Raw genomic sequence first — 13,865 nt, 5'->3', positions numbered from 1 at the left:
GCAGCATATGCTGCACAAAAATAATCTGTACTAAGTAAAACCATCCATGTTTGCAAAGCTGTTTAATGAAAGATGAAATAATGAAAGATGCAGAAAAGAAATGGATGCCTTTTCTACAGCAATCAGAAAAAAAAGTAACAAGCCCTTTCTTTCTAAAAAAAATTCTCAAAACAACATACTCACCTTAAACACGGCTATATGCCCTGCAACATTTGTTTTCTTTTATCAGATGTCTTCATTTCAGCTTTACTGATCAATATGTATTTTTAAATGAAAGAACATGGTATATTTAAAACAAATTCTTACATTAACATGTTATGTTTTTATTAAATGAAATTCTTACCTTAATAATTTTATTCCAGATGGGCTGCATAATATACACAGATAAAGGATTTGTATCCACAGCACTGTACTGTGAGGAAAAAGCAAGCATGTTAAACAAAGCACTGAACAATGGCTATTTTTCCAGGACTACATATCCTGCAGCATCTAAGAGCACTCAGCAAGACTGGTGTAAATTTATTTTATTCTGATTCGTACAGGTTTTATTTAATTTAAAAGCACTGGCCTGGTTTACAATTACCTTGTTAGCAACTCCATGTATTAACACATAGGTTTAGGCTTGTGAAATGGCAAACAGTTCTGCAGCCACATTTTACTTTTAAATTCTTATTAATTTTACAACCCTATCAAATTCTGCATTTCTACCATATTTTGGATTTAACACCTTTATTTCCACTACCAGCAATGCACAGTCTGAGCACCAATTAATTGCTAGTATGTAGGATAGATAGTAAATAAGGAATGTGTTTGTAGATGGAATATTATCTTGCAGAGATACACAGCTTTTGTCATAGTAACACAGTTGCATTTGCACTATGCTAATTCATGTAAGGCAATGTTATTATAAAAATGAGCTCTAAAATAGCACAGTTCATTACCACAATAAAATTTCTCTATTGGACAGACTTGAAAATTCATGTGTTTTATAAATTCCAGTAAGTACATATCTATATCTTTTGTAAACAAAATATTTCAGAAATCTGAGGATACCCTGAATTGCTGTTGTCTCCTTTTTCCTCAGGGGACAGTATCAAGTTTTATCCTGCCTTGAGACTGCAGAAGACAGAAAAATCTTAGGAAGAGCAATCTTAACTGGTAATAACTCAAAACCATGTACTTGAGTCCTGGCAGGTGGACATTGGAAGGAGTTATCCATCACTGGGGTGGCACACATAATTATTTCAGAAATTTTTGGACTTTGAAAGTGTATATATGGCTTAACATTGCTAAGATGATGCATATTACTCACAAAGATTCAGATCTATCTATATATAGCACTGTCCAAACATCATGTGCAGAAAATGGGAGTAAGATAGGGATAAATAAGATAGGGATGTGTTGGACCACAGTTTAACAAAGCTGTTGACTTGCAGAAGAGCTGATGACAAAGAGTCTCCTTTCACATAACTTCAGCTAACAGTTGTCTCTCCGTATAGATATAGTTAATTTATTAACCTCTCTTAGCCAACCACTCTTTGGAGGAGACTGCACTCTGGAAGTACCTGTTCCAAGTCATTAATTATCAAAGAAACTTAGGCACTTGTCTTAAACTCAGCTATCTACATATGAAATGCTTAGGCACTCTTCCATACATTTCCTTTTTCTATCTGAATACAAAGCATATGTTTTAATTACCTTCTGGGCAAAACAAAGCATTCACATAGTAATTTTGTGTGTTCAAGTTTAAATCACAGATCATAAACATAGCATCTAATAAAATTATTATAACACAGCTATTCACTGCGAATACATACTGACAAATATCAAAAAATCACCTATCAGTAACTGGTCAGACCAGACTGCCTAAATTTCCAAAGGGAATAAAATTTTCAGTTTAATGAACTGTACATCATGGATTTTATTTTTTCTAAAAATGCTGTAAGTGTTCACTCTGATGTGTCATTTTTCTCTGCTGCTGCCACCCACATTACTTAATGCACAATGCAATTTTGTCATCAACAGATTTTCCACCAGCATATGTATTAGAATTCTTAAATATATTACCTCAGAAAAAAAATTAATTTGCAGGTAAAACTTACATTTTCATTATTCTGTATGTATTTGCAGGTCCAGATGCTGTATTTATCTTTCAAACACTGATTATTAAAACTGTTTGGACTTTTGATAGTCCAGCTTGCAAGTGAATTACCAAAATCTGTGGGCTTTGCTTACATTTATGCCAAAATTAACAATAATACCAAGCCATACAATACCTATGCCAGCAGACCAGTCAGCTAGTACTTAATTCACATAAGAATTGCTCATCATATTAGGTCTGGAAATCTTCTGAAAATTAAGAAAATTCAAAATATCCATTAGTACTTTTGAGGTTTTAGGGAATGAGGAGTCTGCTCCAAGTTTTACGGCGGCTACTGCTCATTTCCTTACCCCAGCTGGTATTCAAAGATTATGTGAAATATGGGACAATTTGCTGACCAGCAAATTCAATTAATTCAGCCATACCTGGATAAGAATGTGCAAAGGTCAAAATAAGGAAGTTTTACCCTTGCTTCTACTTTGGCATTCTCTTTCTCCCCTCACCCCCAAGTCAAAGTCACGAATAAAATCAGAAAATGCCAGTTAAACAACAACCATAAAATGAGGCTTTCCATCCAAAATATTCACTGGCTGTTCAGAACTACTGCTTTCTCTTAGAAGAAAAAAAAAAAAAAAAAAAAGGAAAATCAGTCTCATTTCTTAGGAATTATTTTCCTATAGAGAAAATATAAGAGACTATATAGATATTTTATAATTTTTGTATTTTCTTTTCTGGAAAATGTAAGCGATTAGGTAGCTTTCCAACATATCTCCACATAACAGACACAAACAAGAGAGACAGTCAGCTTTTTGTTTGCCTCACAGTTTCCAAAGTCAACCACCAAAAATCAAAACAGACCTTATTGAAAAAAGAAAAAAAAAGAGGAGAATTACAGCCAGCACCTAAAGACATTTCAAGACACACCACACTTCATCCTGTTAATTCCTATGTCTGTGGCTGAACCGTTGGTCCACTGGGTGGGGAAGGAACATTCAGCAGATGTGCAGAAGAATGGAAATTTGTGCTTCCCTCCACAATCATTTGTTTTAGCCAGACCAAAGGAAACACCCATGGAAAAATAGTTTTCAGTCACGGCAAAAAAAAAAAAAAAAACTTGACAAATAAAGTCTGCTTAATAGTTTAATATTCTGCTTTGTTCTGCTCCCAAGAAGCTCCTAACCTCAAGGCCATGAAATCCTCAGGAGTTTAATGTCCATGGCTGCTCAGAAAAGCAAAGTACTGAGTAACATGCTCACATTATGACCAATGAACATGAATACAAGAGTCCATAGAATCTGATGCAAAAAAAGCACTGCCATTTGCTATTGTGTAATTCTGTCATTTTCAGGGCACTTATACTAAAAGACAAAAGTAGAGAGGATAAGCCTGTTGAAGATTTTTAAGTGCAAGGCTCATACAAGTACTAAGCACTTCCCTGCAAACAGTTTCTGCCCTGGAAAAGGGATTGATTGTCCTTATACAAAGAAGAAAGGCTTGGAATAATCAGAAAGCTTCTCTCAATTATTTTTAAAAGAAGTTGTAACAGTTGAGAGGGAACAGCAGTAGTAAGGGAATAGGAAAAATGGCATTGACTTCATCTTACTCCCAAATTTAAAAATGCTTCTTCTGATTTTATTTAATAGCTGATATCTCCTTGAAAGTAATCTGCTTTCTTTCTCAGTGTTAATGGCTTCTAGAAGAGCTAGAAATGAGAATACAGACACCAGACATGTGCACACATACATGGTGACTTGGGCAGCACACATGAAATGTGCTTTTACTTTGTGTTCCTGCATCTGAATTTCCATCCATGGGATCCAGCACAGCATGAAGTTTCTGCTGGTCACCTGTGTTAAAGGGGAAAGGAAACAAGATTAAGGAGGAGGGGGGGAAAAAAAGGGATAAACAATCAAGAAAAGTAACAGGAAAACAGAAGAAAGAAAAATGAGCAAAAGCAAAGGTTTGGCTACACAGCAGAAAGACAACTGTTCTGCTCTCGAGGGGCAAAAGCACTCACAGTGATCAAGGTCTGCTCTGCTAAATACAAGACAAATGGTACCTTCTGGCTCACATCCACACAGCTTAGAAATACTTCCCATTATTGCAAACTGGTCACATCAGCACAGCACAGCATCTGCTGGAGGGGTGTTGGGCCTCATCATCTGGCCCCACACACCCAACACATCATTAGCATTCGATATGTTTAAGTTCAAAGTATCTGAAACAATCTGGAGACTACACTGTAACCCAGCAATATGGCACTTTCCGAGCATGAAAGTGAGCCCTGTCTGCAGTGCATGTTCAAAAACCCAAATGCCCATGTTGGAGGAGTGCTGAAGGATGGTGAAACCAAAAAATGACGTGCACTACCTCCAGAACAGACTATTTCCAAACCAAAAGCCTAGCTATTGCCTTGGAGAGACTTTAGAGAAATAAACAAACAAAACCCAAACAGGGAGTGAGCTAACCATTAATGAGAGCTGACACTGGATCTTCACTGGACTCCCTAGTCCTCTCCAGCTTTGCACTGTGGAGGTATCACAAGAATAAAATTTTGGAATAACTACGATTAAGTGAAAAATATAAAGCATGTTTGCACACACTTCAGAGTGAGGAGGGAAAGCAAGCTGCAAGAAATGTAGTTGCGTAACTATGTTATGTTGTTATTTCAATTTCAGCTGTTCTTTATACTAAGAGACTATTCCTTTCCTGCACTTAAATCATCTTGTCCCAAGCCGTACCATATTGTGCCACTCAGTCATTTACATTCACAACACCTGTGTTTTGTAAATGACAGACAAAGGGATGGAAGGCATGACAATGAACTCTCTTTTGCACAAGATAAGGGGGTCTTGGGACTATGGACCAGTCTATATTGAAGAGAGCTCAGTGGGAAATCACCCTTCTGGGTAATGTCTTATGCATCATGAACTTGGCTTCTGTGATACCTTACACTTCAGGAACCACACAGAAATTAATGAAAATACTGAAATGCTGGCACATCTGGTAACAATTTTCCATCAATCTTTCCAATTCCTAGAATACATTAAACATGTGGAGTTTAATTCTAATTTTGATATGTTTTTACAGGTTTGTAGTTACAATGGGACACAGTCTTGGATCTTAACAAATGCTTCACAAAGGGAAGAAAGAGAAGCATGCTATAAACAACAGAGCTCCACAACACTGTGGATGCCAAATATGTTCAGCAGTTTAAGTGCTGATGTATTCCAAAACACAGTCCTGTTATACCTAATAATAGAATTCCTTTACGTTATATCATCAGTTAGTTAATTATTCATAAATAATGGCTTGAGTTTTCTATTTCCTATACAATAATTTGGTGTATTCTGCATTTTCCCCTACCCACATATATATATGTTTTTTTTGTTTGTTTGTTTTTGGGTTTATTTTGTTTTTTTTTTTTTTTTAATTAGATCACCAATACCTAAGTCCAGGAGTTATAAGCCTGTACTAGGGCTGGATGCAGCTGCACTGTGAAGGAAGAGGCTGCCCAAGTTGGGCTCCTGAGTTCCTCTCTCCCCTCTCACTTTGCCCCTCTCACTTTGCTCCCTTCAATTCCATTAGCCTGTGCATACTACAGCTCAGAAATATAGTTAGATTTTTCTTCCACCTGATACTATTCCTAGTAAATGTCATTCCTAGAATGTCATCGTTTGTGCAACTCAACAATTCTGACTGGTATTACTAAGTCATCAGGAAGTTGTTATTACACAAACTGCTGTCCTGGGGATGTTTTGTTGTAAAGGTGCATTTATTGTTCACCTCCTCATTTTCAGGAGTCCTGACACACATTGAGTCATGTGCCACATCCCTTCCCTTAATGAAGTATGTATGGACCCATGTCCATGAGGTCATGGGCATGTAGAGCTGTGGGTCATGACAGGCTGCTCTTAGGGATTCATGCCTGCCAGGGGCACATCCCCTTGCTTGCAGAGCAATGTCATGGCCTTAAGGTCACAGAACCATGGGTTTGGATCACAGGATCATTCAGGTGAGAAGGGACCTCAGCAGGTCTCCTTCTCAACATAGGCTCAGCCAGAAGCTCAAAACCAAGTGCTTTATCCAGACCAGGGAGAGGTAGACAGTCAGTAGGACTGGAAGTCGGCAATGAGTTTTCAACTAATAGTAGTTATATTAAGGATGCTACCTACTTTCTCTTCAGGAGAAGGCTTTGTTTAGTGGGACACGTTCAAACACTTAACAGTGGAGCCAAAAATAATTAAAAAGAACATAGAAATATGATTAAATATTGAGCAAGGGGTAATAGAAGACAGCTGCATGTGGGCTGCTGTAAAGGGACAAAGGTAGAGGCTCGCCCAGATTGGTAAAAATATAAATCCTGCTAAAACCAAAACCTGCACACTCTTAAGGAACTGCACAACTGATCCTTAACTCACTAATGAAGGAAGCTCTAACATAGCAAGAAGGTTGATTTCTATGGGGGTTTTTTTGTGCAGATTGGTCTTCTACACTTAGTAAAAGGAAACAACAGCAGGATTTTGTGCTACACCTATTTCTGTGCATGTACAAACATGTATGTACCAGCAGCCCTCTAAAGATCTAACAGTAGACCAAGTACCCATCCAGCTGGAGCTCTGCCAGAGGGTGTACCCAAATACCTGGGAAGCCCAAAGTGGGGAAACCACTCCAGGCCCAAAAGGGAAGACAGATTAAAAGCATGTTGTAGTTTCCATAAGAGATGCTAAACAGTGGTTCTGTAGCACATACACTGAACCCTTGTGTTATCTAATATCCTGATGCACAAGAGAGGGGATACTTCACAGTATCCTCCCTCTGTAAAACAACCCTTAGAATAAGGGTTGCCTTAGATTTATAACAAACAATACATGTTCAAATCACAGATACATCTTTGCAATTAGTCTTCTATTAAAACACAAATTAATAAACAAAAATACATATGTGTACATGTATATTCGACACATAAAAATCCAAAAAGCACTTCAGAATGCTAACATCTCTTGATAAAGCAATAAAATGAAACTATGTATTTGCACTTTTATGAGATTCAACAAGGCATATAACTATTTATATGAGCATATTTGTCCCTAAAGTGATCTAATGAACCTTTGTAAATTCATGGGTGTAATATTGCACTCAAATCCATGTACAATTTCCCATCACTGGGGAAAAAGTCCTGCAGCAAGTAATATCAAATGCAGCATCTCTGTGATGTGATTTCATTAAGTTGTTGGTTCATTAACATATGATACGTAGAAGGTAGATAATGATTACAGAACTCATGAAATGCTACATTGCCAGCTACAATTACAACAGGATGAGGAAAAAGAGGCAATGCATGCAAGAAGATTGTCTTTCAGAATGACATATTCAGTTGGCCCATGGCTCTTTGATACATGAGACACATGAATGCAGTGACAGATAATGTAAGAGTAATGAGTTATTTGGTTTATTTCACATACTATTCAACAACATTTAATTACAACCCCAGTCTTCCATTGAAGTAACATGAAAAAGACTGCAAGATGTTATTTGAAGAACAGGGGCTGTTGACTCACAGTTTTATTGAGGCCAGACAACATTAGTTTTCACTGCCTCAAATATTCAAGGACACTGTAATAAACTCTGGTGGTTTGAAAAATCTAACGACAGCAGACACAACTGATAACTGCTTTCAGATAATATTTGGAATTAAATATTAGTGAAAAAGCCTAAAAATACTATGTGGAAAATACACTATATAATAAACATGTAAAGAAAGTACTCAATATACATAAAATTATCCACGTGCAATGAGCATTATTGCAATGACCATTATTAACTGTCTCCTAAGAAGTTCCAGGTAAGCATGCAAATGAAAGTCTCTTCTCCTAAATTTTCAAAATCATGTAAACTCCTTGTGTTACCAGAATAGAAAGCAAAGCTACTGTTCAATCAAGGTGAGCAGAACCCACGTTTTTTTCTAAATCTCATAGTTACACTTGTAGCCTTGGAAAGGCATAGACTTCACAGAAATCCATTCTTGTATCTGGGTGAATCCTGAATTTCCAGACACTAATTCACTAGATTATACTCAACACACTTTGCTCTTCTGGTATAAGTCAGTATAAGAGAAAGAGTCAGACCTTGAAACGTGATCATCATACATCTGATCTTGTTTCTCTAACCCTCCAATATGAGGGCTGGGATGTAATTTGAGAGATCTTCTAGTCCAGAGCATTCACCTAATGCAAGATCACGTTCAGTATACATTAAGGATGCAGATCAAGTTTCCATGATGTAATGACCCCATTGCTTGCAAGAAGCAACCATGTCAGCACACTAAAAGAAAATACATTACCCAAAACTTTCATAAAAAGGTATCAGCAACTGTTTCTTTATTAATACTCAACACTAGATTGATGGTTGTGCCTCAGAGAAATCAAGCCTTAAGACTGATAAAATGATTGCCCAATGCCCTTTAGTACCTGTTCCAGCAGGCCTTATCAACACAAGACTGACATAGCAGACGCCTTAAATTTCTCTTTGTCCAGCCAAAACTCACATATTGTCTTTCTTTAAAAGGGCTCTCTTTATTAGGCTCTTAGTCCCACTTTATTCAGACTGTCTCACACAGTTCATCTTTTCTAAGCCTCTTGGTATTCATAATGACATTGTGAGGACTGCAAACTGTGGGCCAAAGCAGGCAGGACACATTATTCCAGTTAATACCTGATCAGTAAATCAGCTACAGGAGTAAACGTAACCCTATGACATATTTATGACACTTCCAGCTTAAGAACTTTTTCCCCTTTATTATAACAGCCACAATGCTGTCAACACTCTGATCCCCTGGTATCTTTCCTGCAGTCTGTTGTCTCTTATCTTATGTTTTAAATGTTGATTTTCTTTCCCCTAAGCAAAACCTTGTTTACTGAATTTCTTCATATTGATTTCTGACTATTATGTCCCTCTTCCAAGTATATTTTAAATGATAAACCTACTCTTCAAAATTCTTAAGTATAGTGAAAATTTTACAATATTCTCTCTTCTGTTACTTAATGAAAGTATTGTACAGCAATGGAGTTGGGACAGACAGTTGTGTAGGTAGAATCCCACGTGATAGAACCTCCTACTTTCACAGAAAACTTTAAATGTTTCCATTCTCTTTGAAGAAATATTTTAAACTCTTTAAAATGTTTCCATTTTACAATGATTTAATCTTTACCTCTACCTACGTTACTTGTGAGAACATGGGACAGTAGCAGACCTCTCACTGAAATGAAAATACTTATACCTCATTGACTCTCCCCTCCTCACCACACACCTTATCCACACAGTTATCTGCTAAAAAATTACTTAGATGATAGAAACAGTGTGGACAAAACAAGATGAAAATGTGGAAACTTAGATGTTAATTTTTAATGTTGTATATTATTTTTTGATCATCTTTTCCAGGCCTACTGTTTGAGTCAAGCCTCTATAGTTTGTTCTTAGATGTCTTTTATTCCCAAACAGGATAAAACATCAAAGTTTTCTGGCTTGAAAAACCTCTGTGCACAGGTACTGTAAAAAAAAGGTGACTCAAGGTAAATATGCAAGGGAAATCCTAAGAATGAAGTGATGAGAAGAGACAATGGCAACACAAGCTCACCACTGACATTACTGCATTCTGGTGAGAAGGATAAAAATAAAGAACCAAATTCTGCTTTTGTCTGTACTCATCACCTGGTTGTTGCAGAACAGCTTGTTTCCATCAGAAACCCAAGCAGGCAGAGAAAAAAAGGTAGCAGTGTAATTCCATGTGTGCTCTTCTAGAACTACAAAATGCTGATAAAACATAAAAGTAGGAACGACATGATCCAAGCCCTACAATTCCAGTTGGTTGTAGCTTTTCAGCTGTGTTGCTCCATGTCCTGGAGAACAGGACACAAACCAAGGATAAGAATCTTCTGTGATACATTTGCAGCAAATCACCTGAGCATGCAACTGTCCTGAAATCAGCACCTGCCCCAGAGGCAAGAAGATGGCAGAAATATCACAGCAGTAATACTCGGGGTTGTGTCTGAACTGTCTCATTGTCACATCTCCAACTGTTCTCGGTGTGCTTTTAAGCAGAAAAAGGAAAACTGAATCTCTAAAACCTCATTAACAGGCAGAATGAAAGGGAATAGATCAGTGAGGTGAAATTGCTAGTCCTGAGGAGCCAGTGCCTGTGCTACAAGGATTCCAGAAGGTATCACATTAAGCTGGTTCCATTATAATACCATGGACTGAATGTACTGGGGGTACTTGTGTGTTTTTTGTCTGGTTTAGGTTCATCCTAAGGGAATGCATTTTTGTGCTCTGAGGTCACTCTGTGATGTAAGCCAAAGCTTGGTAACTGGGGAAAACTTGCTTCAAAAACCTAATATACATGGACCTGACATGCTAAAGGGTGCTGAAATCTCTGCATTCATTAGAGGTCTGCCATTCCTTAGCAAAGAACTGTGCTGGTTTTGTTGCCAAGGCCCTCCTCCAACTGTGAACAGGAGACAGACAGTGCCTGAAACATACAATTGGAGCATTCATGGCAGAGAAATGAATTCAGCAGTGTGAAAATTTTGAAAATTGAACAGCATTTTTTTTTCAGGCCATATTTACCTTTACAAAAGGAGTTGATTACACAAATTATTTTTTTAAGCTGCGTTATGCTCAGCAGATAAATTGTGCAAAGTATGGAGTAGGTTAAGCCCCTGATAGTACTGTGAGCACAATGTTGCAGTGTGATGTACAACAGAGATGGATGCCACTAAACCTAAAGTTTTCTATGCACACTTCAAGTCCGGAAGCAATACAGTGTTTTACCTCAATATTGAACATATGCTCACAGATCCTTTCAGAGATTAGCTAGTCCTTCACAGGGCCAACACACATATCCCTCCACACTATCCCACAACTGGGTTCACCAGGAAACACAGGGCAGAAATAGCCAGGAGGTTGTAAGAAGAGGTAACCCAAGTGTGCTGGGCACAGAGATCAGAGTTTAGCACCTGTTGAGTAGGCAGCAAAGGAAGCAATCTCCTCCAATGGGCTGGGAAGCTGAAGGACCAAGATGCAGTAAGGCCCTAGGCTGAAGGGGAAGAGGGGGCAGCCAGAGGGCAACAGGAGGTTGAAGACCGACAGGAGGTTGTGTCAGGCCTGGGAGGTGGTGAGAACAAAGCTGGAGTTGTGGAAGCCCTTGGTATGGGAGGTTGAGGGACAAGAGATTGTGGTAATGATTAGTGTCTCCTTGCTGACCCCTTTTGTATTTTTGGAGTACTTTAAATCACTGTGAGCATCATTTAGGAATAGGGAGAGCTGCCATCACCTGCCAGTTCCTCCTGCAACCTGGAGCACCAGGCAAATGCTGTACATACCTGACCAGCTCAGCAGCACCAACCTCATGTAGCTGTACTTCTCTGTGTGAAACCCATGCCATTTGGATTTATTTATTTTCAAGATATCCCAGTCCCAAGTCACCTCAGATAAAAGAAAACTATTTGATTTCATCTTTGTAAAGCCTACACTTACTAGGATTTTTTTCAGAACACAGTAGAACAGATACTTCTTAAGTATCTGCGTTGGCTGATTCTTGTACTTAAGAAAATCACCCTACATAGTTTCTTTGCAATGCTCTTGAGAAACCAATATATTCAAATTAAATTATTTGAGATGTGATTCTGTCTTTTGGTAATAATTTGCCCTGTAAATCATAATTATGGCACAATGATTACAGGTTTTTTAAAGAACGTTGTTTTGGTTATTTCTCATCTGCACTTGTTTGAAGCTATTTTCATTCAAGTGATAAGAAAGAATGTAATACAAGTATTCCTATACTTGTACTATGAACTGAAATAATTCAGGAAAGTTACTTAAATAACAACATCCATTTATCCTACAAATTGCTTTTTATTTTTCTTCCTCCTGATCTCAGTCAAGACTGCGGCTTCCCCATTCAAGCACAGACCTGTGCAACTCACGCCCTGTGGCCAGAAGCAGCTTGCAGAATGTTTTATCCCGTTCACATTGGAGACACACAAACAGGTTGGTACATTTTAATTAGCTTCTATGCATAACAAGTTCCTAGGAAGCAACCTGGAGAACACTCTCGAAGCCACACTTCCTCCACCTTCATTCCTGCTGAGGTGAACAGGCAGAGCTGCTGGCCCAGGGAATGGAAGGGCTTGATAGGAGCCAGGAAGAGCTGAACACCCTGCCTGGGGCCCAGCCTGGGAAGGCACACGATAAGAGCAAGAAAACAGGAATTTTGGGGAGCATGGTGTAGGGGCTGCTTTGGCAAACTGAACATAAAATAAAAGGCTGGGTGTTGTGCTGGTAGAAGCTGGTATGCCCCTCCTGCTTTTCATGAGGAATGAGGTGAGGGTGTGGGAACAGGGTGGCATGGCCCATTTCAGACACCTGCACCTCAAGTGGCACAAACCTGGATGATCCCTGTACCACATCCCCTGTAACTCCTAAGTCCATGATATAACACCGGTAAATTCAAATATCTAATGATTCACCCATTTATTGGGATTCTGCATGCTGGTTATTTGCAAACATGAGGTTTAGTTCAAATTATTTAAAGTAAGTGTTTCTTCCCCCCACAACGCCCCAGCTTTTTTATTTATTTCTCAGTGCCAGAGCATTCCTGTGTCCGAAGGCTTTGCAGACAGCCAGACAAGCAGCATCAATGCGTGCTTTCGTACAGAAACACCGGATGCCTCCAAAACCACGCTGCTCTAAAACGGGCACAGCTTTTATAGACGTTGGTACCCACTCAAAAGCCAGTTCACTCTGCCTCCACCGAGACCTGCCGCCCCGCGAACAGCCATCTCCTGCCCAGGGCACGCACTCCGTCAGAGCCGGGCCGGGTGCGGGCGGGCACAGGCGGAGGTGCGGGACACCCCCCTGCGGGAACAGGTGGAGCCCTGCGGACCCTCCGGCGGCGGAGCGATGGCCCGGCCGGCCGGGGCCGCATTCACAGCGGGGCTGGCATCCAGCCGCCCAAAGCGGAGCGCCCCGGAGCCGAGATGCGACCCGGGGAGGACCGTCCGCCGCCCGCCCTCCCGGCCCCGGGGCTGCCCTGTACCTTGTAGTGTCGGAAGCCGTGCAGCTGCCGGCCGCTCACATACCGCCACCGCCACATCGCCGCCCTGCGCCGCGCCGGCACCGAGGCACGGAGGGATGGGAGCGATGGGAGGACGGATGAGGGAGGTGGCGGCGCCGGGGGCGGGCGGAGGGCGGCTCCCCGGCCGCGCCCCGCGGGCTGGACCTGCCCCCGGCTCCGGGCATCCGCGCCGGGGCTGCCCGCCGGGCTGGGTCCCGTGGGAGCAGGCGGCTCCCCGCGGCCCCAGGACGCTGCGGTGCCCGCCTGCCAACACGGCGTATGTCACACCCGTAATGACCTCACGGTCCCAAGGCACGTCGCAGAATCACCTCCAAACTGTTTTCCTCGCTACGGGTCTATTAAAGATGCCGTATTTACAGCGTATGGGAAGACGCGCCCGTGAAGTTGCTATACAAAACAGTGCTGAGAAACAAATGCAAAACATGCCAAGTAACACTACACAAACAATATTAAGTACCGCGTTTGAGAAACAAGTGACACTGAGGATTAAGGTTTATCTTTGCATTCCAGCAATAATCTGAGTCTTGTATCTTTTTATTGCACCTGCACTGGAGCCTGCCACACCACATCAGTCAGCAGTGCACTCTGCGCCTCCTGATTTCTAGGGGAGTGAGGCACTGGTACAGGCAA

At 40.4% G+C, this 13,865-nt stretch overlaps 1 protein-coding gene across 3 annotated transcripts in view; it reads right to left on the bottom strand.

Annotated features, from left to right (window-relative positions):
• LOC137473463 (ethanolaminephosphotransferase 1-like) overlaps positions 1-13,340 on the bottom strand; it is a 56,157-nt gene extending 42,817 nt beyond the window's left edge. The window contains exons 1-2 of one of the 3 annotated variants that reach the window (XM_068189248.1): positions 13,197-13,340; positions 344-412 (exon numbers count right to left, since the gene is read on the bottom strand). In XM_068189248.1, coding sequence (XP_068045349.1) covers positions 344-412; positions 13,197-13,253 — 126 coding nt within the window. In that variant the 5' untranslated portion in view covers positions 13,254-13,340. Of the gene's footprint in view, positions 1-343; positions 413-685; positions 887-13,196 lie in introns of those variants that run through there. The other 2 variants (XM_068189243.1, XM_068189246.1) reach the window with 2 other exon arrangements.
• Between the last annotated feature and the right edge of the window lie 525 nt (positions 13,341-13,865).

The sequence above is a fragment of the Anomalospiza imberbis genome, chromosome 1, assembly GCF_031753505.1.
Source record: "Anomalospiza imberbis isolate Cuckoo-Finch-1a 21T00152 chromosome 1, ASM3175350v1, whole genome shotgun sequence".
NCBI lineage: Eukaryota > Metazoa > Chordata > Aves > Passeriformes > Viduidae > Anomalospiza > Anomalospiza imberbis.
This window is presented reverse-complemented; position numbering and strand designations above follow the sequence as displayed.